This window comes from Crocuta crocuta, unplaced genomic scaffold, assembly GCF_008692635.1.
Source record: "Crocuta crocuta isolate KB4526 unplaced genomic scaffold, BGI_CrCroc_1.0 scaffold103, whole genome shotgun sequence".
In the NCBI taxonomy this organism is placed as follows: Eukaryota; Metazoa; Chordata; class Mammalia; order Carnivora; family Hyaenidae; genus Crocuta; species Crocuta crocuta.
This window is the reverse complement of record NW_027529192.1, coordinates 1,372,282-1,398,991: the sequence shown is the minus strand read 5'-3', so window position 1 is coordinate 1,398,991 and position 26,710 is coordinate 1,372,282. Positions and strand designations below refer to the sequence as shown.

General features: G+C 45.9%; 1 protein-coding gene across 1 annotated transcript in view; it reads left to right on the top strand.

Annotated features, from left to right (window-relative positions):
* The window catches only part of LAMB4 (laminin subunit beta 4), a 95,685-nt gene that overhangs the window by 39,886 nt on the left and 29,089 nt on the right, over window positions 1–26,710 (top strand). Inside the window, 13 exon segments of the mRNA XM_077758343.1 lie at window positions 876–1,061; window positions 3,620–3,735; window positions 4,528–4,648; window positions 10,729–10,906; window positions 12,708–12,851; window positions 14,532–14,763; window positions 15,217–15,263; window positions 15,266–15,373; window positions 17,083–17,212; window positions 17,214–17,296; window positions 18,429–18,464; window positions 18,467–18,630; window positions 23,579–23,675. Of these exon segments, the coding sequence (XP_077614469.1) occupies window positions 876–1,061; window positions 3,620–3,735; window positions 4,528–4,648; window positions 10,729–10,906; window positions 12,708–12,851; window positions 14,532–14,763; window positions 15,217–15,263; window positions 15,266–15,373; window positions 17,083–17,212; window positions 17,214–17,296; window positions 18,429–18,464; window positions 18,467–18,630; window positions 23,579–23,675 (1,642 nt within the window).

Genomic DNA, 26,710 nt, shown 5'->3' with positions numbered 1-26,710 from the left:
ACCTTTGCATTCCGAATGCGGGGACTGACATTGAATTGTTACTCAATAAGCACTCATCAAAGGAGGAGCAGTTTGGGGTAGATCGCAGAGCAACATGAACCCCAGGCTAAGTAATTTGGGCGTGATTCTGTTGGCAGTCGGTAAGAGTGTGAAACACTTATTAGCAGCAGTGTGTCATGTGGGTTGGATTAGGGACAGATGGAGAGACCGGCCAAGGCACTGTTGTAGTGCGACAGGCAAAAAGCAACAAGAGGCAGAATTCCGGTGGATGCTGTGAGGGTGGGGAGACAGATGTAAAGTCATTAAAATATTATCTCCAGGTTCTAGATGGCCCCAGGCTGACATCCCGGACAGAGACCAAGAGGGATGCTGATCAAGTGTGTTACACGTTTTATACTTCTATGCCTCCAAGCAGATAGAAGGGTGTTTCTCATGTCTGCATGGAAGAAATATCATATCTATCTATCTCCAAGTGGGTTTTCTCACTGTCGTGCATAATGAGGCAAAGTCCATGAAGTAAGCATGGGAATATTTTCTTTCCCTCCGTATTTTGGCCAGAATCCCACGGTCACATCTGAGAAAACCCAAGGTCAGCAGTGTGGAATGTGTTCAGTTCATTAGCACGTGGGGTACTTAAGTTTAAAGTGGTTTCCAGTGACACGGCTTGGAAATCAATCATGCTATACTTTAACATGTGTTCCAAAGCTGCCGATTCAGCACGTCTCAGATGCATTCTGGATCGTATCCTGGTTGGAATAATCTACCCGTGACTCAGATGGATCATATGCACATCAGGAAATATGTCCTTTTTTCCCCCCCGAACTCTTCCAGGACTCGGCTCTAACGATGCCGAGTGCATTCTTCTCCAATTTTAGGGCTCAGTGACTTTTGGCCAGGTGCCTGCTGTTCACGTTGTTTTCCAAGAACCGGTTCCTGGAACCCCCACTGCGTGGACCGGACCTGGGTTTGCCCGGGTTCTCCCTGGGGCTGGCTTGAGATTTTCTGGGGACCACATTGCCTTTCCCGTGGACTTCACCATCGCCATTCGCTATGAAACTCAGGTATCCAACTTCTTCTGCGAGGGTAAAACCTGCCCGAAGTAGGACATTCTCAAGCGAAGAGTTTCCATTCCAGTCTTGTGAGGTAGGGTCATCAGAGAATGATTTGCAAAAAAAAAAAAAAAAAAACACCCAAAAACCAAAACAAAACCTGGAACATCTGGAGAGCGTTATAAATCAAAGAGTTTCCTAACGATATTAAAACAACACAGTAAGCCAGAGGCACGCATGATGTATTCCATGGAGAGAGCAGCGTTATATATTGAAGGGGCAGGGTCTGAGGAAGTGGTGATGGAATGTTTGAATAAGCACAATAAAAAACTAAAATAACACAAATTCTGCCCTCCTTAGGCTTTTTCTAAAAACTTCACAGGCTAACCTATGTGAAGAGATTCTGACTCCTAGAGATACAGAAGAGGCGTTTATTTGCACTTGGCTTTTACCCTGAAACAAGAGCAAAACTAAAAGCGGGCTGCTCCTCGAGGCTTCCCCGGCCTTGCTACCCCTCCGTCACTGCCTTTTGAGACATATCTAAGGCAGAATAGAAACCAAGTTAGAGGGGCCCCTGGGTGGCTCAGTTCATTAAGCATCCAACTTCGGCTTAGTCAGGATCTCATGGTCCATGAGTTCAATTCCCGCGTTGGGCTCTGTGCTGACAGCTCAGAGCCTGGAGCTGCTTTGGATTCTGTATCTCCCTCTCTCTCTGTCCCTCCTCCACTCACACTGTCTCACGGTCTCTCTCTCTCTCAAAAATAAAGATTAAAGAAAAAGAAACCAAATGAGAAAAACGCTTGATCTAAAGCAGTGGTTCCTCACTTCTCTTTGCACAATCTTTTCAGTGAGAATCTGACACCCCACAGACCACCCCCCGAAGTATTTTATAAGGCTGGGGGTGGTCTCAGGGCCCCCAGCGTACCCCTAGGGACTGCATTCTGGAAGCACTCATTGTGTGTTATGTGATCAGAGCTGCTGACCCACTTTGAAACCCTTGATGTGACATAATTCTCTATTTATCACTTATAAACAAAAGCCAAGGGACTTCAGTAAACTTGGACCTGGTGAGTAGGTAGGGCAAGTCATTAAAAATATAATAGATGATTTTTTCCATAGAACACATCTCTGACATCTTTATTTTTCACACTTTTTGTTTGAATTTTTATTTATTTTGAGAAAAAGAGAGGGCAGATGAGCAGGGAGGGGCAGAGAGTGGAGGAGAGAGAGAGAATCCCGAGCAGGCTCCCCAGTCTTACGAACCATGAGATCATGACCTGAGCCGAAATCAAGAGTCAGAGGCTCAGCTGATTGAGCCACCCAGGTGCCCCTCTGACACCTTAAAAAAGCATTTCCAGGGGTGCCTGGGTGGCTCAGTCGGTTCAGAGACCGACTCTTGGTTTAGGCTCAGGTCACAATGTCCTGGTTCCTGGACTCAGCCCCCACATCAGGCTCTGCACTGAGCGTGGGGCCTGCTCAGAGTTCTTTCTCTCCCTCTCTGTCTCTGCCCCTCCCCACTTTGCGCACGTGTGTGTTCCCTCTCTCTCAAAATAAATAAATAAACTTTAAAAAAAACCATTTCCAAATTGCATGGTCTTCAGAATATAGCTGTTTAGCATATGCTATAAATATCTATACATATTTAAATACATATAAATAGGTTTAGTAATATATTTTATATTTTAGTCATATAGTTAGTAATAAATGTTAAATCATAGAATTTATGTAACAATACGTTTAAATAATCTTTACATTTTTTAATGTTTACTTATTTTTAGAGAGAGACAGAATGCCAGCAGGGGAGGGACAGAGAGTGAGGGAGACACAGAATTCAAAGCCGGCTCCAGACTCGGAGCGGTCAGAGCCCAATATAGGGCAGAACTCGTGAGATCACGGTCTGAGCCAAAGTCGGACACTTAACCGACTGAGCCACCCAGGCCCCTAATATTTATATAACATGAAAAAAGTACATATCCTTTTGTCAAGGATTCCAAGTTTTCATTTTTGTTCAGTGATCCGAGAACAGGATGATCAATTGACTCTTGGGGAGCAGACATTGAAGACTAGCCCTGGCAGGGGCGCCTGGGTGGCTCAGTCGGCTAAGCGTCCGACGTCAACTCAGGTCATGATCTCGCGGTTCGTGGGTTCGAGCCCCGCGTCGGGCTCTGTGCTGACAGCTCAGAGCCTGGGGCCTGTTTCGGACTCTGTGCCTCCCTCTCTCTCTGACCCTCCCCTGCTCATGCTGTCTCTCTCTCTCTCTCTCTCAAAAATAAAGAAAACATTAAAAAAAGAAGAAGAAGAAGAAGAAGACTAGCCCTGTCAGGAGCACCAGAGTCTTTGGAGCCTCTGAACTACAGCTCTGGCCAGGAACAGTGTTCTGTCTCCCCAGACCTCCATTCAGCCACCAGCGAGCTAGAGCTGCCCGCCAACCTCTAAGACTCCTTTCGGCTCCAAACTTCCATTTTTCTGAGAGGGCTGTGGGTGACAGATTGGATTGCAAGGGCTGTCCGTTAGGTGTGTGTGGTACGTACATCCTCACAAAAACATGCTTTTATGTCACTCCCTTGTAGCCCGCAGCCGACTGGGCTGTCCAGGTCCTGGTTAACCCCCTCGGAGACAGCCAGCACTGTACACCTGAGACTCCACGGCCGCGACCTCCGTCTTTCCCTTTACCGGCGACTTCCAGGTATGCCCGGGACCTGTCCTCAAACACAGAAGCCTTCTTAGAATTTCGTATGTCTGTCAGTTCGTAGCAAAGAACTAGGCAGGAGAAGAGGTGTATTAAAGGAGACGGTGACATTTATTAAGTGCTTGGTGTGTGTTACACGGAGCTTCACATTTAAGGGCACATCTTGCTGACAACTTGATGAGGAAGACAAAGTCTTCGTCAGGTGAGGAGGGAACTGAGAAGGAGAACACTTGGAGCCCTGCCCCAGGCTCTTAGCTGGCATATCACAGAATCAGGATCCCAGTCCAGACCTCCAGACTCTCAGTCTCGAGCATTCCTTTCCCGTTCCCCAGATGGCCTTGAGAGGTGAGAAAGTGAAACGCTTCGAGAGAAACGATAGTGGCATTATCTCAACAGCTGGAGAGTCTCCCAGGTAAAAAGCTACCGCTCTGGAGGCCACTAATTTTGCATCAGAGATTTGTGGCAAGACAAAATGGAGACCCTGTTGAGATGAGCACGGTAGACAGGAAGAGGGACATCTATTCCATCTTCTTCCCAGAGCTTTTATGACAACACGTGGCTAATCATTCCCAAGGCCTTGCTATTTGGCACAATCCTCTGGAGGAGCCACAGAGAATCCGAGCGTGATTTTGCTGTCCATTCAACCCACCCAAGCTGGTCTAGACCCAGCCTCTGCCCCATGGAGGAGCCCACATCAACTCCAGCAGAGCTCCACCAACTACTACGGCTGCTTAGGTTACATAACTGTACTTTTGGCACTGAATTTTTGCTTTATTTCTCTTAATACAGACTCGTGCTGCTTCCCACACCCATCTGTTTAGAGCCAGATGTACAATATTCCATAGATGTCTATTTTTCCCAGCCTTCGGAAGGAGGGGCCCACGCTCATTCACACATCCTGGTTGATTCAGTAAGTATCACGAAGCAACGTGGGTGCTGCCTTCTAAACTGAGCCCCATTATAATTCTACTTTGAGGCTCGGTGGTGAAATGTTTCTTTAGAAGCTTTTTCCTTGCAAAAAAAAAATCCCTTATTCTCTATAAACGTCACCTAACACCAAGTGCAAACCCTTATGGCACAGCAGCTGTCAGCAACGGTCTGCCGTGCTTTGCGGACTCTATCAGTTAGCCTTCACAACAGTCTATGAGGTAAGGACTGTCACTGTCCCCGTTTTATAGACGACAGAAACGAGGCATAGGGTCACAGAGCTAGTGAGTGAGGCGTCAGGAGTCAGAGCCAGACTCCCTGGTGGCAGAGTTCCTGCTCTGAGCCACCACGATGTGCTGGCACTGCAGAAAGTTCCAGGAGATGTTCTGCCATGTTCACGGTCGTCATCGTGTAAGCTCCGCTTTTACCTAACTGTGCTCTTACAGTGTCGTCTTCGGGGTGCTTGTATACGTCTGTGCACGGGTATTTTTCAGTTCACATTATATCACGAGCATTTTCTTATGGTGTTTATGCAGTCTTCTTATTTTTAGGAATGATGCATAATATTTCCTCGAATGACTTCCTTCAGTGTCGTTCCTCCACAGAGTTGGGCCATAGGTGTTCCTTCCAGTCCCTTCATTCTGTCCCCAACCTCAGGCCCAGGCTGGTCACTCGGCAGAGTTTGGGCACTGAGGAAATTTAAGCCTTTGTTTACCTATCTATTCCCTACACGCCCAGGGTTTCTGGCTTTTGAAATAACCTGTCAAATGAATTTCTGGAAGGTGTTCCCCAATGTGCATTCAGGATGATTGGTAATATGTATGAGTACTGGTTTTATCCACCCCTAGGAGAATTGTATGGAATTGTGTGGGATTTCCGAAAAGTAATTTTGTGGATAAAAACCAACTTATATTTTTTAATGTTTATTTTTGAGAGGGAGAGAGAGACAGAGTGTGAGCTGGGGAGAGAGAGGGAGACACAGAATCCAATGCAGGCTCCAGGCTCTGAGCTGTCAGCACAGAGCCCGACGCAGGGCTCGAACTCACAAACCACGAGATCATGACCTGAGCTGAAGTTGGACACTTAACCAACTGAGCCATCCAGGCCCCAGAAGCAAGTTAACTTGTTACAGTTGCGTTTTTAAATATTCATGAGAATCTTCTAATATCATGATTTCATTGGCAAACTACTGCCCTACAGAGTTTATTTGAACACGGCACGGTTATGGTCATTTGTTTCTTATTATCCACAGCTGCTTTTAAGTCACAAAGGCAGAGCGGAGTACTTGTCACAGAGAACTCAAGGGCTACAAAGCCAAAAATATTTACTGTCTAGCGTTTTACGGGAAGCTTAACGACCTCTGATTTAATTAGCTGTATGTCCATGTTTCATGAATTGTGTTTTCAGTGTTCAATTTCTTACCATCAAACATTTTAAATTTATACCCTGGAACTTTGCTACTTGGTCATCTACCATGGAATTCAGAATGAGACAGGTGTATCTTGAATTCTATTCAGTGACTTCAGGTATTGTGATATCAAAAAAAATTGTGTAAGATTATCATACCAGATGTAGGATTGCAAGATTTAGCAAAAAGGAAAAAGGAAGGAAGGAAGGAAAGAGGAAGAGAAGGGAAGAGAAGGAGGAGGGAGGAAGGGGTGGTGAGAGGGAGAAGGAGAGAGAACACAGGCCCCCCGCTAGAGCTGAAAATTGAATAAATATGTCCCAAATATTGCCTTCAAATACTATGTGAGACATACTAAAAAATATTCATTGTTTCTCTGAAATTCAATTCCAACTGGGTGATTTCTATTTAATCTGGTGACCTTCACCAAAGATGGTCTAAGTCCTTCACCTGGAGGGCCGTGTGAGATTGCTGTGAGGTTCTGGCCTGTTATGGTAGAAAGGAAGAGGAAAGTTGAAACAAACTCTTGAATGAGGACTTAAATTCTCCTGACTTCCCTCTCCGTGTAAGTCATATTCTCTCCCAAGGAGCTTTAAATAGAACTGCACGCATGGGCCACCAAGGAGTCACAAAGGAAGAAAATCAAACCCAACAGATTTAATTTAGGGGGAAAGAAGCTAAAAGTTGGGAACCAGGCAGATTAAAGAAAGGGAAAGGAAGACATTATGGAATTCCTAAATCACAAAGGGATTATATTATTATAATAGTAACCATGAAATTCAAATTGATAAGAACCAAGATACTCCTCAGGATCTGGTTGACTTGGTCAACAAAGTCTTGAGATGTTTCTAGGAGAAGAAGAGAGTCATGACATTGCAAAATCCTATAGCTTGACGGGGACTCTTACCATCTGGTCCATCTGCTTGGTGTCAGGTATGGCCTCGTCTAAACTGCCTGCGACAAAGAACTATAGGTAATTAGTCCCCAGGTGGCTGCCCTCATCCCCAATCCTAGCCTATCTGGTTTCTTTCTGCATGTCTTTTCTCTTGGTTTGTGTTTGGAGAATGTAGTCATTTTAGTATCCACTTGAAGATACCACACTAGTCACGTCTATGTCCTTCTTTACTGAGCAAATATTTGTGAACTGTTTCCTGTAAATTAGACACGATGGTAGGCACAGGTGTGACCAAGACAAGCACCTATCCCGACATGTGGGGAGTCACCCCCTAAAGGAGAGAGGCAGACAATCATATGGGAAATGACGATGCGGTAGGAGAGCTACTAAGAGCCACAATGGGTCACTGAACTGAAAAGCTCAGTGTGGCTCCAGCAGTGACTCTCAACATCACCTGGCCCAACCTCCTCTCGTGTTTTTTTTTTTTTAAGTTTATTTATTTATTTTTAGAGAGAGAGCTCAAATTGGGAAGAGGCAGAGAGAGAGGGGGGAGAGAGAATCCCATGCAGGCGCTGTGCTGTCAGCACAGAGCTTGACGTGGGGCTCCATCTCACAAACGGTGAGATCATGACCAGAACTGAAATCAAGAGTCAGACGCATAACTGACGGAGCCACCCAGGCGCCCTTCCCCAACCCATTCGTATTTTATTACGATCATTTTGTAACACTCTACCAATTTGAAATGCAGTTCATAGGCCCTATAGCCTACACTTTCCAAATAATATCAATGTGATGTGCAAATACAAAGAGACATAAAAGGAGAGTAATTTATAGAGAAACATTAGGTATTTCAATACGTATCTGCACAAGCATGAATACGCAGAAGACATAAGGAGGCATGGCCACACTTGTAGGGGTAGAATCACCCTACGTGAGCCAGGTGTGAAAGCAGGTTACTTGTGTTACATGTGTTACAACATGTGTAACATGTTTTTTAAAACATAGAGCAGGACTTTCAACTTATGAACAAGGATTTCTCCCTCGTGGATTTTGGCAAAACATTCAAAAGCTGTAGGAGACATGGGATGATTTTCTTTTTTGTCAATATGTATGGGATTTCCAATCCCCACCCACTAAAAGCCGATTAACACACCCCATTCCAATGGCCATGACAACCAAAACCACCCCTGGAATTTCCGAAATGCCCCTTAGCGGGTAGCACCTCCCATTCTGAGAACCACTGAGCCAAGACGTTAGGGGACTGACAGAATGAAAAGAGAAGAAATTTAGATTTTACCCTGAGGCAATAGGAAGTCACTGAAGGTTTTAAGGAGGGGTTATCTGAACAAACTGCCTTTTAAGGAATCAGCGTGACTACAGAGTAGGAAATTGGTGGGGGAAAGGGGTAAGAGCAGAAGATGGGACTTCTGTTGGGCTTCCACCATGGTGACCCAGATGCCCTCAATTAGAGTAGCGATGGGGGAACGAAGACACATTTAATGCATCCTAGACACATTTAAGAGGCTAGATGGACCAAGCCTGTGATCAACTCGATGTTAGGGGGGCGTGGGGTGGGTGGGGAGTGTTGATGACCAAGAGGCAAGTATCAAAGATAACCTTCTTGAGGTGCCTATGTGGCTCAGTCAGTTGAACGTCTGACTCTTGATTTTGGCCCGGGTCATGATCTCACTGTGCTAATAGCAAGGAGCCTGCTTGGGATTCTCTCTCTCTCTCTCTCTCTCTCTCTCTCTCTCTGTATCTCTCTACCCATCTCCCATTTGTGTTCTCTTTTACTCTCAAAATAAATAAATAAACTTAAGAAAAAAAAGATGACCTTCAGTTTTCTACACCAAGTATATCGGCAGATGGTGACGTTATTTCCTACCAATAGGCACAGAAAGGAAAGTGAGTTTCGGGTGTGTTGGTTTGCGGTACCTGTGGGACAAGCAGTAAGCTTCTCTGTGCAGATCTGGAACGCATTAACTGAGATGTGGGCAAGAGATCTAGATAGATCCAGACGTCAACAACGTATTGATGGTAACTGAAGTGACACCATTGTCAAGGCCACCTAGGAAGGGGGTGTGGAGTGAGAGAACCTGAGGGTCCCAACAGTTAAGGATGGGTGGGAGAAGAGGTGCTGCATTGGCCTGAAGAGTAAGCGGGAGAAGAGGCAGTGAGGGTGGCCAGGAAACAATGTTTCAAGAAATTTGGCTATCAAGGAATTAGTCAAAGGGCAGAGATGGTGGGCAGTGGCAAGAGAAATAGATTTTATAGATGGGAGAGATTTAGGCACATTTAAATGCCGACTGAAGCAAGAGCTTAAACAAAGCATAACCCACAGAGAAGTTTCCCGAAGGCAGAGGGCGTAGCGGTGGACACCTCTTCCCCTGGAACACTTCTTCCTAAGTGCTGAGCCAGGGATGGGGGGGGGGGGGTACCTGTGAGCAGGGAGTTTGAGAGGCAGGAAGTTGGGGGCTCCATTTTCTCTGTGAAGCGAGAGGAGGCAGAGGAAGTGCGGGGGGGGGGGAGGGTAGAGGTTTGGGGAGTGGAGACACTGAAAGAGGCACCGGGGTTGAGATTCCGCTGCTGGTGTGTCGACGACTGGGGGTGGGCAGAGCTGTTGAAAGAAGGCTGAAGTCAAGGATCATGGGAAAGAGGTTCGGAACGGACAAAGGCGGAAGGCCAGGGCAGACGCCCGGTTCACTCTTTGAACCTGACCTGCTGAATCAGCCCCAATGGCAATGCTGCTCTTTCTTCCACTTGTTCAGAACGACCAGACTGTTGTGATCAGTTCCGCTGGGCCAACGAGTTCTCCTCTGCATCATCCAAGCCGCTCAAGAACATTTTAGGGGCGCCCAGGTGGCTCAGCGGGTTAAGCGTCCTGCTTCAGCTCGGGTCATGATCTCGTAGTTTGTGAGTTCGAGTCCCGCATCGGGCTCACTGCTGTCAGCACAGAGCCCACCTGGGATTCTCTCCGTCTCCCTCTCCACCCCTTCCCTACTTGCACGTGCTCTCTCTCTAAATAATAAATAAACTTTAAAGGAATTTTAATGGTAATAAGTTATAACTTAGATAAAATCTTCTCAAGAAATATAACTGTATGGCTTTTATTCACATGGGTATCAAACTATAGATGATCCATTTTTGAGAATAAGCTTAGAACAATCCATTTGCATGATCTAAGCCAGCAAGTCACAAAATGCGTCTGTGAGGAACTGGGCGTATGGGATGTTAGTGTTATTTGAATATAGGAGCAAGTGGTTAAATACGTATGGAGACACAGAGTTTAAAAGTAGCTTTCTTGTAGGACTTCTCAGAGCATTAGCGTCTTCATCTACACTGTGACTGTCGAAGAGGCAGAGGGCCTGACGTAGAATGCCACTGCTCGTACGTAATTGAAAAGAACAAAACTTTAAAAGGAGAGTGTTGCGGAATTAGACTTCCCCTGTAACACTAGGGAATGCGCTAAGCCATAATGTCTGAATTTATCACAAGTAGCCTAGTTAAGACTCTCCGAAATCTAAGACAAATGTATTAGCAAACTAAAAATACATTAAGGATGGTTTTTTTTTTAAAAAAAAAAGTCTTATTTGCTTTGTCCTAAGTCAACAAATGTGCACATTTAAAGGCTTCTTAAATAAAGTGAAAATCTTCAGATCTTCAGTTGTAAGCATCTTCTCATAGATCAAATTGTTTTTATGACTAGAATCTTGAACGGGAGACCACTGTGAATGTACGTTTTCTCTTCGTATTACTTCCAAAGCTTAGTCTGATTCCCCAGATCGATTCCCTGGAGAATTTCTGCAGCAAGCAGGACTTAGATGAGTACCAGCTGCACAACTGTGTTGACATTGCCTTGCAAACAGGACCCCAGGGGCTCCCTGGTGCGTGTGAAAGGCTTACAGCCAGCATGGCTGCCAGGCTACACAATGGGGCAATAGGTGAGTATTGGCTTAATGGACTTTCCTGACGCACTGCTTTTCGGAACATGAATGAATTGATTTAATTTATTTTAGCACCTAGTCTGAGCAATCGATGTCAATACCAATTGCCCAATGATTAGATATACAGAGCAGTCTCTTGCTGTGTTGGAATCACAGGGCACAGTATAGTGAGGGTACAAGAAAGGAGCCTTGCAGGCCCCTTGGGTGATTCAGTTGGTTAAGCGTCTGACTCTAACTGCAGCTCAGGTCATGATCTCACGGTTTGTGAGATCAAACCCCGCATCGGGCTCTGCCCTGACAGCGCAGAGCCTGCTTAGGATTCTCTCCCTCTCCCTCTGCCATCCCCCACTCGCATTCTCTCTCTCCCCTTGCTCTCAAAATAAATAAAAACAAACATTTAAAAAAATAAAAATTAGGAGCACTTGGGTGGCTCAGTTGGTTAAGCATCTGACTTTGGCTCAGGTCATGATCTCATGGCTCATGAGTTCAAGCCCTGTGTCGGGCTCTGTGCTGACAGCTCAGAGCCTGGAGCCTGCTTTGCATTTTGTGCCTCCCCCTCTCTCTCTGCTCCTCTCCTGCTCACTCTCTGTCTCTCAAAAATAAGAACATTTAAAAAAATTAAAATTAAAAATTAAAATTAATAAAAATTTAACAGGAGCCTTGTAGGAGTGTTGGGATGCTATATTACTGGACAATTATTCGGAATCCTGGAATTTTAGGGTTGGAATGAACTCTAAACAACTTCTTTCATCCTTCAGCCTTTATTAAACCATTTATTTTATTACTTACAAAATGTTTTTATAGTTTATTTATTTTCAATACAGAGACAGAACATGAGTGGGGGAGGGGCAGAAAGAGAGGGAGACACAGAATCCGAAGCAGGCTCCAGGCTCCGAGCTGCCAGCACAGAACCCAACCCGGGGCTTGAACCCATGAACCACAAGATCATGACCTGAGCCGAAGTTGGACACTTAATCGACTGAGCCACCCAGGTGCCCCTAAACCTTCATTTAATAAACAAGACTTTTGGGGTCTAAAAACACTAGGTAACTTGTCCATTTTGCTAAGTGATAGAGCAGTATTTCTCACCCTTAGCGCTTTTGAAATTTGGGGCTGGATAATGCTTTGTTGTGGAGGAGGATCAGCATGGAGGGCTGTTCTGGGCATTATGGGAAGTTTAGCGGCATTCCTACCCACGACTCACCTGATACGGCCGAACCTTCCCCAGGTGGGGCATTCAAAAAAGTCTTCAGACTCTGTCGTATATTCCCTAGGGGGATGAAATCTCCCCCCAGTTGAGAACCACTGGTATAGAGTGACAGCTGCAGTGAAAGCCTGGGGTTCCTGAATTCTGGGCAAATGGTTTTCCCTGCCTTCAGGATGCCCACCATCCCATGAAACATATAGAATAAGGGAAATCAAACATATAGCCCCACGCCAACATGGATCAGCAGAAATTGAAGTAATCATCATAGTAATAATTATATTGGGACTATTAATTATTACAACTAATTTTAAGCCTATCACTAACTTACTAAGTAGCATTTATTGTTAAGATCTGTTTATTACCTAATGTTTGTTGAGCACTTACTACACGCCACACAGTCCTAAAGACTTCACAGGCATTATGGTCTTCAGTCCTTCTAACCCCCTGGGGTAGATCCTGTGTTCTCCCCATTTAACAGATGAGGGAGCTAAGGATAAGAGAAGTGCCGAATCAAGGTGAACTGAAGCGCAGCAGGACCAGGTGCCCCTCTGTCGCTTCCTGTGCCTCTGATTGTCCTCTGTCTCCCCACAGCCTGCAAGTGTCACCCGCAGGGCTCGGTGGGGCCCAGCTGCAGCCGACTTGGGGGCCAGTGCCAGTGCAAGCCCCGCGTGGCCGGGCGCTGCTGTGACCGGTGCCTGCCAGGAAGCCACGGTTTAGGGCATCATGGCTGCCTCCGTACGTAGCAAAATAACAACGCGGGGCGGACGGGCACGGGCACAGCCTTGGAGTTTTTTGCAGGCAGGAAACTCAGGGTGGGAACTGAAAAGAGGGGTAGAGATTGGGAATTTGACCACATGACTCAGGCTGTCTGTGTAGATCAAGTGTGTGGAAAACTTTTCCATCGCATTTCGTTCCTCCGTTCGGTGGGTGCTAACGTGTACGGAGCTCCATCAGGAGCCGTGAGTGATGATAAAAACATGGCCTATGCTTCTCCCAGTCTAGGGAGGGTGTGGGAGCCCCGGGAAAGGAGCTGACCGTGCCGACCCAGCTTTATGACCTGGCACAGAAGCCCAGAGGCTGGCCGGGTCGCCTGGATATTACCCGCTGTGCTGCTGGGGTCACAGACAGCCATGGAACTCCTTCTAGAAGCTCCCCATTAATCAGGGCTTGGATGGGTCTCTGTCACCATACGTGGTGACACGTTCTCATGGCCGTCACGCTCAGGGTACGTAGTTCTCTGCTCGTGCTGTAAGCCGTTAGTGAGAAGACTGTTCCCCACAGAAACCTGTCTTAGGAACCATGAAAATCTCCAAGTAGGTTAATTCTTTCCGATAAAAGAGCATAGCTTTGCAGTCATGATTGAGAAAGGCAGCACACCTGTGATTGTCTACTCAGCACCCAGGACTTAGGCCCATTATTACTCACTCCCCCTTTCTTAAAAAGGAAAGAAAAGAAAAATGCTTGCGATACACAAAGGGATATACACAGAGGAGCAAACGTGTCTCCCACATCACATCTTCATATTAGGGAAGATTGGCTCCAAGGATCCCATTTGTCAGAAAAGGGTTGAGCCTCCCTGACCTCATGTAGGAAAAAGAAAAATCCAACCATCTTGAGAAAGGTTTCTTTTATTCTTTATAATCTTGAAGTTTTGACTCTCATGAGAAATGGAAGCTCAAGTAATTAAAAACATGTTACTTTTTGGGGCGCCTGGGTGGCTCCGTGACTTAAGCATCCAGTTCTTTTCTCTTTTTTTTTTTTCATTTTTTTTTTTTATTTATTTCTGAGAGACAGAGAGAGTGTGAGCAGGGGAGGGTCAGAGAGAGAGGGAGACACAGAATCCGAAACAGGCTCCAGGCTGCGAGCTGTCAGCACAGAGCCCGACGCGGGGCTCGAACCCACGAACCGCGAGATCATGACCTGAGCTGAAGTCGGACGCCCAACCGACTGAGCCACCCAGGCGCCCCTTAAGCATCCAATTCTTGATTTCGGCTCCTGTCGTGATCTCCAGGTTCATGGGTTTGAGCCCCACGTTGGGCTCTGTGCTGACAGGGCAGAGCCTACTTGGAACTCTCTGTCTCCATCTCTCTCTGCTTCTGTCTCTCTCTCAAAAAGAAAGAAATAAACATTAAAAACATTAAAAAAAAAAAAAAAGCACATTCCTTGTTCAGATCCTCTGTATAAACAGCGCTGATGAGACCCAGTTGCTCACAGTACCTAGTTCATTGAGTAAACCAGTGAATTGTTTAAGAAACATGGATCTGGTACCCGGTGGATGCCAGGTTCTCAGACGCGCTTTATCTACCTGGTTGGGACGTTACAGTAAGGTCAGGACGACAAATCAGGACTAGACTTCGTTCTGCCAGCACACCGCGTGCCCCCTCCCCACCCAACATGTTCTCTTTTTTTATCTAGCATGTCACTGCCACCCTCAAGGCTCAAAGAGCAGCGTCTGTGACCAAATAACGGGCCAGTGCGCCTGCCAGGGGGAGGTGGCCGGCCTCCGTTGTGATCGGTGCCCGGCTGGCTACTTTGGATTTCCCAGCTGCCGCCCTTGCCTTTGTAACGGTTTCGCTGAACTTTGTGATCCAGAGACGGGGTCATGCTTCCGTCGTGGGGGTTTTACAACTGGAAGAAACTGCGAAAGGTACGGGGTTCAGATGCGCTTTGATTTGTATTGCAGTTCTTTTCGCCCTGGCCTCCCTGCACTCTCTGCAGAACTACTGAGTAGAGGCTCCATCGTGTTTAAGTGAAGAACGATCTCTGGGTGGGGAGGTGGCAGACAGAGTGTCAAGCCTGGTGTCCGTCAGAGTTCTGTTAGGAGGCAGACGGTGTCTGAGTAGATCAGAGCTGGGCATTGGCTTGACACCTTGCTCTTTAGGTCCCTGAAATAAGACACGTAAATTAACTGCTTCTGTCTTGAGTTTAACGATGATACCTCGGGACTTAAACTATAAGTTGAAAAAGGGCTTCACAGCAAGCGAGCGTCTTCTAAAGTGTTCAGTTTTGAGGGTTGCACTGTCCTCAAGCACAGCAAATCCACATCGGCTAATGTGAGCTTTCCCCGCGCACGTTTGGTAAAAAGAAATTGTCTCGCCAGGTGCATCGATGGTTACTATGGAGACCCTCCTTCAGGACAGCCCTGCCGTCCTGTCCCTGCCCGGATGTTCCCTCGAGTAATCGGTATTTCGCCCATGCCTGTTATCGGGATGCCTGGAGCTCAGATGTGATCTGCAATTGCCTTCAAGGTTATGCAGGTACACAGTGTAGCTCATGGTGGCTCTTTCCTTGCAGCCCATGCTGCTGTCTCAGAACATGATCCCACGCTCATAATGTATCGGCCTTGAACGATTGAGCGGTACAGAATTTAAGTTAATAGTAAGAAGACACGATTTGGAGGGCACCTGGGTGGCTTGGTTGATTGAACATCTGACCCTTGATTTCAGCTCAGGTCAGGACCTCGTGGGATTGAGCCCGGCATCCAGCTCCCTGCTCAGTGTGGTGTCAGCTTGGGATTTCTCTCTCTTGCTCTTTCGCTCGATCGTTCGCTCGCTCTGTCTATCTATCTCTCTATGTCTCTCACTGTCTCTCTGCCCCTCCCACTCCCTCTGTGCACTCTCTTGCTCTCTCTCTAAAGAAAGAAGGCACAATTTAGTACACTGATACCTTCCTGAACAAAGAATTTGAATGTTTCAAAAACCAATGACAACTAAAAGCTCATTCCTCTGAGCTATAACTGTTTTCAAATAATGTTCTGGAAAATTAACTGACCAAATGCATTCAAGTCAAATTGATTTCTTTAAAATCATCACATGTTAGGTGAGATACATAATGGATTAAGTAACACGTATATCTTATACAACATCTAACATAAGCAATTAAAAATTTTTAATCAAATGCTTTCTTTCTATAATTCCAACCAGTGTGATATTTCAAAAATATAACTTATTTTTTCAGATGTCTTGAGGCATTGATTTGAATATCGCACATATGCTGTATAAGTCAACTCAACATTTGTGTCTGTCTCTCTACCAAACGTTTTATCTGGAAGAGTTCAAGCATGAGTGTATATGTGTCTATATATGTATATAATGCAAATAAGGATAAAAACGTATAAAAGTTTCTTGATTTAATCATGTTGTGAAAATATGGTGCTGTTTCTTCAACGATAACGACCATCACGATAATAAATTAATGGCTAATTTTGTCTTAGTTGCTACCTGTGTCTCTACATCATTCTGATCTCTTCCACGGACACTCTGGCTTGGTTGGTCAGCTTTTAGGAACTAAGACAATGATCGGCCACCAAGCGCATTCCTAAATAGGATGAACCAAAATGTGGGGAGCAGACCCACACTTTAGGCACCTAACTGACTACGGGCACCCAGGGGTTTGAAGGCTAACAAGTGGAGGAGGGAAGAGGTGGTCTCTCTGTACAGCACTCGATAAAGACCCCCCGCTGCCGGGCTCATCACATGGAGAAAACCACAGTCACCATCTTCACTGCTAGACACGCATCCCAGGGCGCCGCAAGTTCACCTCCAGGACCAGGTGAGGGCGGGGCACCCCGGGGAGATCAGGGGCTGAGATTAGCTTTGGGTCCCGAGGCACATTCGGCTGACCCGCATTATATGAGGATCCAGGATTCTCTGTGCCTACCGCTCTGTAGTTTTTGAAGAAAGACTAGAATGCATTCTTCACTAAGGACTTCTTAGTTCTGAGCAAGCATCTTATTCTCCGAATGGATAATAAATTAAAATGAGCGTTTTGTTTTAATGCAGAACATTTTTCCTTCTTCGTCCCCAGTGTGTGACCCCCCATCATCCCTAAAAGAGCCTCATTATTCATTATTGTCTATATCGATCTCCATCCCTGCTTCCCCCCACACACACACACACACACACACACACACACACACACACACACACACACGCTCTTACTCCCTTTCCCTCTCTCCTTCTTTCAGGTAAGCAGTGTGCAGAATGCTCTGCGGGTTTCTCTGGAAATCCCAGAATTCCAGGAGCACCTTGCCAGCCACGTGCCTGCAGTAACAACATCGATGTGACTGACCCGGCGTCCTGCAGCCGGGTAACAGGGGTGTCTGCACAACACTCAGGGGCCCAACTGCCAGTTCTGCAAACCGGGTCACTTTGGATCCGCCCTCAATCAGACCTGCAGAAGTAAGTCTGTGGGCTTCCGGCGGTGGGTGGGGGGTGTGGCTGTGGCTGTGGCAGTGACGTGTGGCCCACAGTGCACTGTGCCAGAATCACCCGGGGACTGGGGAGGGATATGAACACGCAGATTCCTAGACTGTACCTCAGATCCACTGAATTGAATCTCCAGGAACCTACACTGGAACCAGTTCACCCCGTGTCTTTAATGTGTAAATTCAAGAATCACTGATGTAGAAGAGGGCAAGGATTTGATTCTGGGATTTAAAAAAAAAAAAAAAAAAAGGAGGGGGGGGACCTGTGTGGCTCAGCCGGTTAAGCCTCTGACTTCAGCTCAGGTAAGGATCTCACTCAGCTCTGAATCCAGCTCAGTTCATGGATTCAAGCCCCGCATCAGGCTCTGTGCTGCCGGCTCAGAGCCTGGAGCCTGCTTCCGAATCTGTGTCTCCCTTTCGCTCCGCCCCTGCTTATGCTTGCTTGCTAGCTCGCTCGCTCGCTCTCTCTCTCAAAAATAAACATGTAAAAAAAAATTAAGGGGATAAAATGCTTGTTTTGATCAACTATTTCAGTTGACCCAAGTCAATTTAATATACTGTTTATTTTCGGATAATGAATAGCATGAGGAAAAAAAGCAAGGTTTTCAGTCATCCTAGTTGTGAGCTCTTAGAATACAGTTGCCTGGGGGGCGCCTGGGGGGCTCAGTCAGTTGAGCATCCGACTTCGGCTCATGTCATGATCTCATGGCTCATGGGTTCGAGCCCCGCATTGAGCTCTGTGCTGACAGCTCAGAGCCTGGAGCCTGCTTCGGATTCTGTGTCTCTCTCTTTCCCTCCCCTACTCATGCTCTGTCTCTCTCTCTCTCTCTCTCTCTCTCTCTCTCAAAAATAAATAAACAATGAAAAAAATTTTTAAAAAGAGCACAGTTGGCTGGACCCCATGAAATTGCTATTTGTGGAGATCAAAGAGAATTGAATGGATTCAGCTCACTTAGATTCTTTGATAAATCTGAAATATTGTAAGATGTTTCTTCCTTGAGCCCTTTGGAGGAATGATACGTCCAGATCTGGAAAGCTGTTTGTGCGGCTTGTTGAATGCTGTGTTATTGCCGAATTTACCTCTGGCAGCGGCTCTGTTGTCCCAGGATGTTCCTGTCATCCTTCTGGTGTGACTCCTGCTGAGAGTCCCCTGGTCAGGGAGCTTGCCTCCAGGACCCTGGCACATGGCCTTGTCCCCCCAAGCCACCGGCCAGTTGTGCTGACAGATCCTGGAATCTGGTCCCTGGCAGAGGATGGCAGCCATGCGACTGTGACCCCCGGCCCTCCCACGGTGGCCACTGTGACCGGGCAAGAGCTTACCGGGAGTGGGAAGTGATGAGGAGACGTGGTTTCCAAACTTGTAAATAATGCTTTCTTTATGTATTGTTGCTAATTAGTGTTTTTAGACTGGACTGGCCTCTATGGGGAGAGAGTCTGCATTTACCAAGGAATGAAAAGGACCAAAAAGGAGAAGGAGGGTCTCAAGGTTAGGCTTTGCCTCCTTTAGTTTTCTCCAGGCCCCTCTGACTGGGGAAGTCGGAACCCACACACAGCGAAACACAGACAACCCTCTCTTTCCCTCTTTCACACGTACGATCCCAGGGAAGCTCTAGGAGATTGATTATTGATCAGAATTCTTTATCGGGATGAAAACCAACAGGTGCTTCCAGGATGCACAGCTCCACTTTCAAAAATTAAGCCGTCGGCACGCCTGGCGGGCTCAGTCAGTTGAGCGTCTGACTCTTGGTGTTGCCTCAGGTCGTGATCCCAGGGTCATGGGATCCAGCCCCACATCAGGCTCTGCACTGAGCCTGGAGTTTGCTTATGATTCTCTTTCTCTCTCCCTCTGCCCCTCTCCCCCACTCATGCTCTTTCTCTCTCCATAAAATTAAAAAATAATAATAATTAAAAAATAACTGAGCTGTCATTCCTACAGTTCACCAATTGTTTTATGTATGGGTAAGAGAAGATGTCCTCGTTATTTACCAGACCAGCATCAATTGTTCCTAAAGAACGCAGAGCAGCACTCTGGGAGCAAACCCACATTGCTTAATATACAATTAATGCTTCTTACCTGCACATGTGATCTTCAGTCAATAAAACAATGACTCGGGGCGCCTGGGTGGCTTAGTCGGTTAAGCGTCCGACTTTCGCTTAGGTCATGATCTCGCGGTTCGTGGGTTCGAGCCCCGCGTCGGGCTCTGTGCTGACTGCCGGCTCAGAGCCTGGAGCCTGTTTCAGAGTCTGTGACTCCCTCTCTCTCTGACCCTCCCCTGCTCACGCTGTCTCTCTCTCTCTCTCTCTCTTTCTCTCTCTCTCTCTCCTAGAAAAAAAAAACATTAAAAAAATAATAAAATAAAATAAAACAATAAGCATACAATTTTTTACGTTTATTAATTTAGTAAGAGAGAAAGAGAGATATCAGGTGGAGGACGGGCAGAGAGAGAGAGAGAAGGAGGGAGAGAATCCCAAGCAAATTCTGCTGTCAGCACAGAACCCAATGTGGGGCTCAAATTCACAAACCATGAGACCATGACCTGGGTTTGACACCCAACTGACTGAGCCATCCAGCCCCCCCTCCAGCATAGAATGTTTAAAATTAATATGACATTATCTACTTATGGAAAAAAAAACTATTCATGTCATGATTAGGGTTTGGGGCTTAATAAATACATTCTTTGAAATACTTTTCATATTAATAGAGATTGAAGGGAAGGATGAAACAATGAAAGAAATTTAGAGTGAATCCACAATATAGGAACCAGGGTCTACTTGAAATCAAAATAGTAATTTAAGAAACTGGAGTTTTCCCAACTAATAAAAATTGGCTCACCTCCAATTTCAGCTCTACTATTCAACTTATTCGAAGGCCAAATCTAATGCAAGTAAACTTTTGAAGACAGTTCTCATATACAGGATGTGCTTTGCTTTCTCTTCTTCATCTTTTTCTACAACCCTCCTGCTCCCACAACTCACACCCACACACTCACTGCCCTTTTTTCCCTTAATAAATTCTTTATTTTAAATAGATTTACAGAAAATCTGTGAGGATAGTACAGAGAAGATGTGCCCCACACGAGATTTCCTCTAAGGAAATCAGGTTTAACATCTTATAAGTATGGTAGATTTGTCACAATGAATGAACCAATATTGATACATTATCGTCAACTAATGTCCGTAATTGATTCAGGCTTCCTGAGTTTTAGACGTAATGTCCTTTATCTGTTCCAAGACTCCATCGAGAACATCACACAAACTTCGTCATTATGTAGGCTTAGCTCCTCTTCGTCGTGACGTTTCTCGGACCCTCCTTATTTTTGAAGAGCTTAATAATTTTGAGGAGGATTTTGTAAAATGTCCCTCTATTTAAATTTACCTGGTGTTTTTCTCATGATTTAGACTTGGATTATGGGTTTGAGGATGAGGACCACAGAGGGAAAGTGAGATGCTCATCACATCACATCAGGGCTCTACACCATGTGCACATCTTATCACTGTCCACACAAATCTCGGTCACCTGGCTGAAGTAGCGTTTGTCATGTTTCTCCGCTGACAGTTACTCTTTTTCCTCCTTTCCATTACGCTCTTTGGAAGAAAGTCCCCCTGTGCAACCCATGCTTGAGGGGTGGGGGGTTTCATACTCCTTCCTTGAGGGCAGAGTGTCTCCATAAATTATTTGGAATCCTTCTGTACCGGGGATCTATCTGCCGTCCCCCATTTCTTCATTTATTATTTTTTAATATTCATATGGAGTCATGGGTATTTATATTACACTTCAAGTCTCAATCTGCTACTGCTTCAGTTTGCTCTTCAACTTACTCCGGCTTTGGTCATTGGGAGCTCTTACATTTGGTTTCTGCATCCCTTTGACATATCCCATTGTTGTTGGGTTTGGGTTTTTTCATCACTTTCTGCACGACAAGATACTCTAAGCTCATCTGATGTATTCCCCCATCCTAGAATCAGCCATTTCTTTAGGGAGTGCAGGTTCCTTTCACTGGAGGGCAGTATCTGAGTCCTAGGTGACCACACCTGTCTTGTATCCCCCTCCACTCCTCACACCTGCAGCCACCAGTCATGAAACAAAATGGTGGACCTCCCCATGACTTCTTGGCCTCCTAACTCAAGAGGAACTCCCAGTGTTTCTGACATCACTGTCTGGCATGCTTCTTAGACCTTTTAGAAAGTATATTTGAAGCAGCACTCAACAAAGACCACAGTTCAGCCATGGAGGCTAAGGGAAGCCTAAGCTGCAAGTCAGATGGCATTGGCTTAACCAGAGTTGTATTTGGGATTTTCTGGTCCATTGGGGATTCCCTGGGGAAAGTTTCTCTTTAAATTTTTTTCATGTTTATTTTTGAGAAGAGAGAGAGAGATGGAGTGTGAGCAGGGGAGGGGCAGAGAGAAAGGGAGACACAGAATCCAAAGCAGGCTCCAGGCTCTGAACTGTCAACAAAGAGCCCTATGCGAGACTCGAACCCACATACCGCGAGATCATGACCTGAGCCCAGGTTGGACGCTTAACCAACTGAGCCACCCAGGCGCCCCAGAAGGTTGCTCTTTAAAATCAGGGAACACCTTCAATGGAGTATAGAAGAGACAGGTGGATATTTAGATTTCCAGCTGTTTCAACAACCACCGATACGTGTCTTTATGTCGGCCAGTAAAGCATCCCTCGTGCTTTATTACAGAGAGATCCAAATGTGCCATCCAATATTTTTATCAACAATTTAGATGGAGTTGGAGAAACATGTTATCAAATATTATCAAGCTTGCAGGTATGCAAAGTGTACACTTTGTGATAAAACAGAACAAGAGACAAGATATCCTGACAGGCTGTCCCGTTGGCTGGAAAAAAGATGAAACGTTATCAGGGTAAAAGTAAAGTTTCGCAATTGGGTTTTTAAATCCATTGCATAAATACGGGGTGGGAGTAATCATTTGGCACCAGCTTGCCTGAAAAGCATCTGGGGATTTTCACTCTGAGCCAGCAGTGTGGCCGGACTGCCAAAGAGACCTGTCCATTCAGGCTGGAGTATCAGGAGTGCCAGGTCCACGTTCAGGGCAGTCATCGTTCCACTGTCCCCTGTGCAGGTCAGACAGCCGTAGGGGCATTGCTGTTCTCTCTGAGGACCCGTTTTAAACAACATATTGCCGTATGGAGTAGCACGTGGCCACAGGAAGACACCCAGGAAGAGCAGATAGAACCTTTGCTGTTCTGTGATGACGGCCCGAAGGACTTAGGGGTAGTCGGCCCGAGGAAAAGAAGCAAATGCAAATTGAGAATGGCCATCTCTAGTCCAGAGAAGGACTATAAGAGTGAGGGGGGATTGCTTGTTTTGTACAACTCCAAAAGACAGGACACTGAAAAATGGGAACAAGTTACGAAGGAACAGATTCTGCATCCGTGTAAGAAATCATCGTCCAGCAGTTAAGAGCAACCCGAGGAATGACTCAGGACAGCAGGCTCCCCATAACTCCTTATATTTGAGCAGAAGCTCATCAAACTCCAAAGATGGGTAGAGGCTTGGGAGACGCAGCCATTTTATAAATCCAGCAACTTACGGAGTTGTTTAAGCAGATGTATTTGGTCGAGAATAACCTAGGACCGTGACAATAATGATTTGCTTCTGTATTTTTCTCTGGTCAATTTTCTAACCTCCTCCATTTTCAGAACAGCTGGTCAAGGATCCAGTTGGGAGGATGCAAAAAAGATCAGACCTCTCCCCAAAATGCAGTTAATAACTGTCATTAAATGATTAAGCCTCAACTGCCAAAAAAAAAAAAAAAAAAAAAAAGTTGAGCAAAACAGAAGCCCAATTGGGAGAAACCCCATCGCACATTCCATAATGGAATCATGATTTGCCAAAATGATTGATGAATGTCAGTCCAGGTCTGTGGCCTCTCGGTGTTCGGAGTGAACTCCCATAACACTGTAAAGGAAAAGAATGCAGCCTGCTTCCCATTTTGTGTTTTGTTTTCATTTACATCTGTGTATATTTCCCAGCGTGGGGCCACCTGGCCTTGAACAGCTGGAGGCAGGCGGTGTATTCGGGGGGCCCTGAGCCAAAACACATTAGCTCCTGATCCTCGGCGTTGTCGAGGTGGCTGTGGCCGTGGGAACCGTCATCCTGCCTCGGCCTTCGCGCAGCTGTATGTTCTAAATCACTGGAGGGAAAAGTGTTTTGTATTAAAATGCATTATTTTTTTTAGATTGTAAAGCTTGTCAATTCCTCAGCCATGACTGTTCTCACAGCTTACAGGCCAGCATCCATGCAAATTAGGCTGTGATGGGAAACACCGCAGCGAGGGCAAGGACGATTACTGTGGTGACCCACTGGGGCCATGCCTTCGTTAGGTACGCGTCATTCTAAAATCGTGAAGACCAGCCACCTGGTCCTTCCATGCGCACAGTAGGAACCAGCGGAATTTTAAATTCCCTTATTTGATAGGAAATTCACAAAGTTTAATCTTAGTTTTGAAAGTTTGAATATTTTTTGAGGCCTTCTAAAAAGATTTTTTTTTCTCCTGTATTAAGCTTTAGGCTAAAGGCATCCGGGTGGCTTCGTAGGCTGAGCGTCTGACTCTTGATTTGGGTTCAGATCATGATCCCAGGATCGTGGGATCAAACCCCGCATCAGGCTCTGCACTGGGTGTGGAGCCTGCTTGAGATTCTTTTTCCCTCTGCCATCTCCCATTTGTGCTTTCTCTCAATAAAATAAATAAAATAAAATAAGATATAAATAAATAAATTTTTAGACTAGATTAAATTTTACTCTATACTAAAAGTCAAAGCCCGTATTGCATTTTGTCAAAGTCACTAAAATGGAACAGACCTCGGAGTCATGACTTGTTGCCAGTGTTCTGCTATTTGGAAGCATGTTGGCAAAAACAGCTTCTCGATGGAAGTACAGGCTGGGAGATGGACCGTAGGAAGCCAGCAGAGGGGGTGTTTCCTCACCTTGGATCTCATAATTTTGGGCCTTTCACATACTTGCTTATTCATTTATTTTACAACATGCATCTCATGCCTCTAGGTCATGACCAGTAAGGCAAGGGCCCCGATCTCCCGGAATTTGTGCCCTTTGTCCCATGTCTTAGCACTGATTGTCGGATTTAGAGCAGCACCGTCCAGAGGAACTTTCTACAGAGATGGAAATGGTCCAGTCGGCACCACCCAGTTCAGGAGCCGCCAGCCTGTGAGCTGGCGAGCACTTGCGATGTGGTCAGGGCACATGAGGAACAGGCTGTGTGTGTCATTCATTTACACTTCCGTAGCCACCTGTGCTAAGTGGCTACCATATTGGACAACACAGATTTAAAATTTTTTTTAATGCTTATTTATTTTTGAGAGAAAGAGCAAGTATGAGCGGGCAAGAGGGCAGAGAGAGGGAGACACAGAATCCGAAGCAGCTCCAGGCTCCGAGCTGTCAGCACAGAGCCCGATGCGGGACTTGAACCCACGGAACACAAGATCATGACCTGAGCCAACTTGGATGTTTAACAGACTGAGCCACCCCAGGTGCTCTTGGATGGCACAGACTTAGAATATGGGTTGGTTCTCGGAGGAGGGATTTTTGAATCTCTAAAGTCTGCTGTCAAAAGAAGTCAATCCAAAGAAATATCAGATGTGGTGGACTTATCACCTCTGCATAGCCACACATGGTAACTCCTTCCTCCTTTGTATTCTTTTATAAACATGCTTTTTGTCTTTAAATTTATTTATTTATTTTGAGAGAGAGAGAGCAGGGGAAGGGCAGAGAGAGTGGAAGAGAAAATTCCAAACAGGCTCCATGCTGTCAGCCCAGAGCCTGACGTGGGGCTTGTTCTCACAAACATGAGATCATGACCTGAGCCAAAATCAAGAGCCGGACACTTAACCAACTAAGATGCCCAGGCGCCCCTATCCATGTGCTTCTATGGCCAAAATAAAGTGCCTTTATCTCCTTGCCCCATTCAAATTCTCAGTGGTTTCCCCAGGGCCCACCTAGTTTTCTAAGTATAATTGTTGCATTAAAAACCAGGGAGGAATTTGGGTGCCTGGAAAATCCATCTGAGCCACTTCCTCTGTGCCCCTCTAATATTTCAAACATCTTATTTTCTGAAATGACTTCGTCTTTTATTGGGAAAACTTTGAAAATGATCAACTCGGGGCACAGACCCCTCTAGCACCCCTGGAGAAGGGCAGTTAATAAGGGAACGTGGGCCTCCAGCTGGTGACGTGACATCGTGCTGGCCCTGAGGGCTCCCTGCGAGGCCGAGTGAGTGTGCTGGACACATGGCATCCAGTCGAGGCGCCTAGCATGCCAATCAGCTTTTATTTGTCATTGACATTTTTACTCAAGCTGTAAAATGCATTTAAAAAATTTTTTTTTCAGTTTATTTATTTATTGTTTTTGAGAGACAGAGAGAGTGAGCAAGGGAGGGGCAGAGGGAGGAGAGAGAGAATTCCAGCACAGAGCCCCACGTGGGGCTTCAACTGACGAACCATGAGATCGTCTTGAGCCGAATCCAGGAGCCCAATGCTTGACCCACTGAGCTACCCAGGCTCCCCTAAAATGCGTTTTTAAATCCCTTGTTCCTTGCAGTTAGTCCAGTGACATAGGCCAATGATCCCCTGACCTTCTAGAAATTGCTGTAACTTCCATAGCTCTGTCCCTCGTCCATCCTCAGCCTTCATCAGAAACCTACTCAAATGAAGTACATGCAGCATTAGTTGTTGTTTGTTTGTTTGTTTGTTTTAACTAAGACAAAATTAATTTTTTCCTTTTCTTTTTTCTTTTTTTTATATTTTTATTTATTTCTAGGAGAGAGAGAGAGAGAGAGAGAGAGNGAAACAGGCTCCAGGCTCTGAGCTGGCAGTCAGCACAGAGCCCGACGCGGGGCTCGAACCCACGAACCGCGAGATCGTGACCTGAGCGGAAGTCGGACGCTCAACCGACTAAGCCACCCAGGCGCCCCAATTTTTTCCTTTTCTAAAAGGACTTTATTCTTTGAGAGAAGTTTTCGGTCTGCACCAAAATTGAGAGGAAGGCACAGAGATCTCCTGTATGCCCCCCACTTATGCATAGCCTTCCCCATTATCAACATGCCCAAAACAGTGACATGTTTGTTACAACTGATGAAACTACAAACCATAACCACCAAAGTCTATAGTTCACATCACGGTTCACTCTTGGTATTTTCCATTCTGTGCATTTGGACAAATGTGTAAGGACGTGTATCCACCGTTATGGTATCACATGGAGTATTTTCACTGCCCTAAAATCCTCTGTGTTCCCCCTGTTCCTCTCTCTCCACCCCTCTTCCCACAGCCCGTGCCAACCGCTCGTCTCTTTACTGTCTCCATAGTGTTGCCTCTTCCAGAATGTCCGGTGGTCAGCATCCT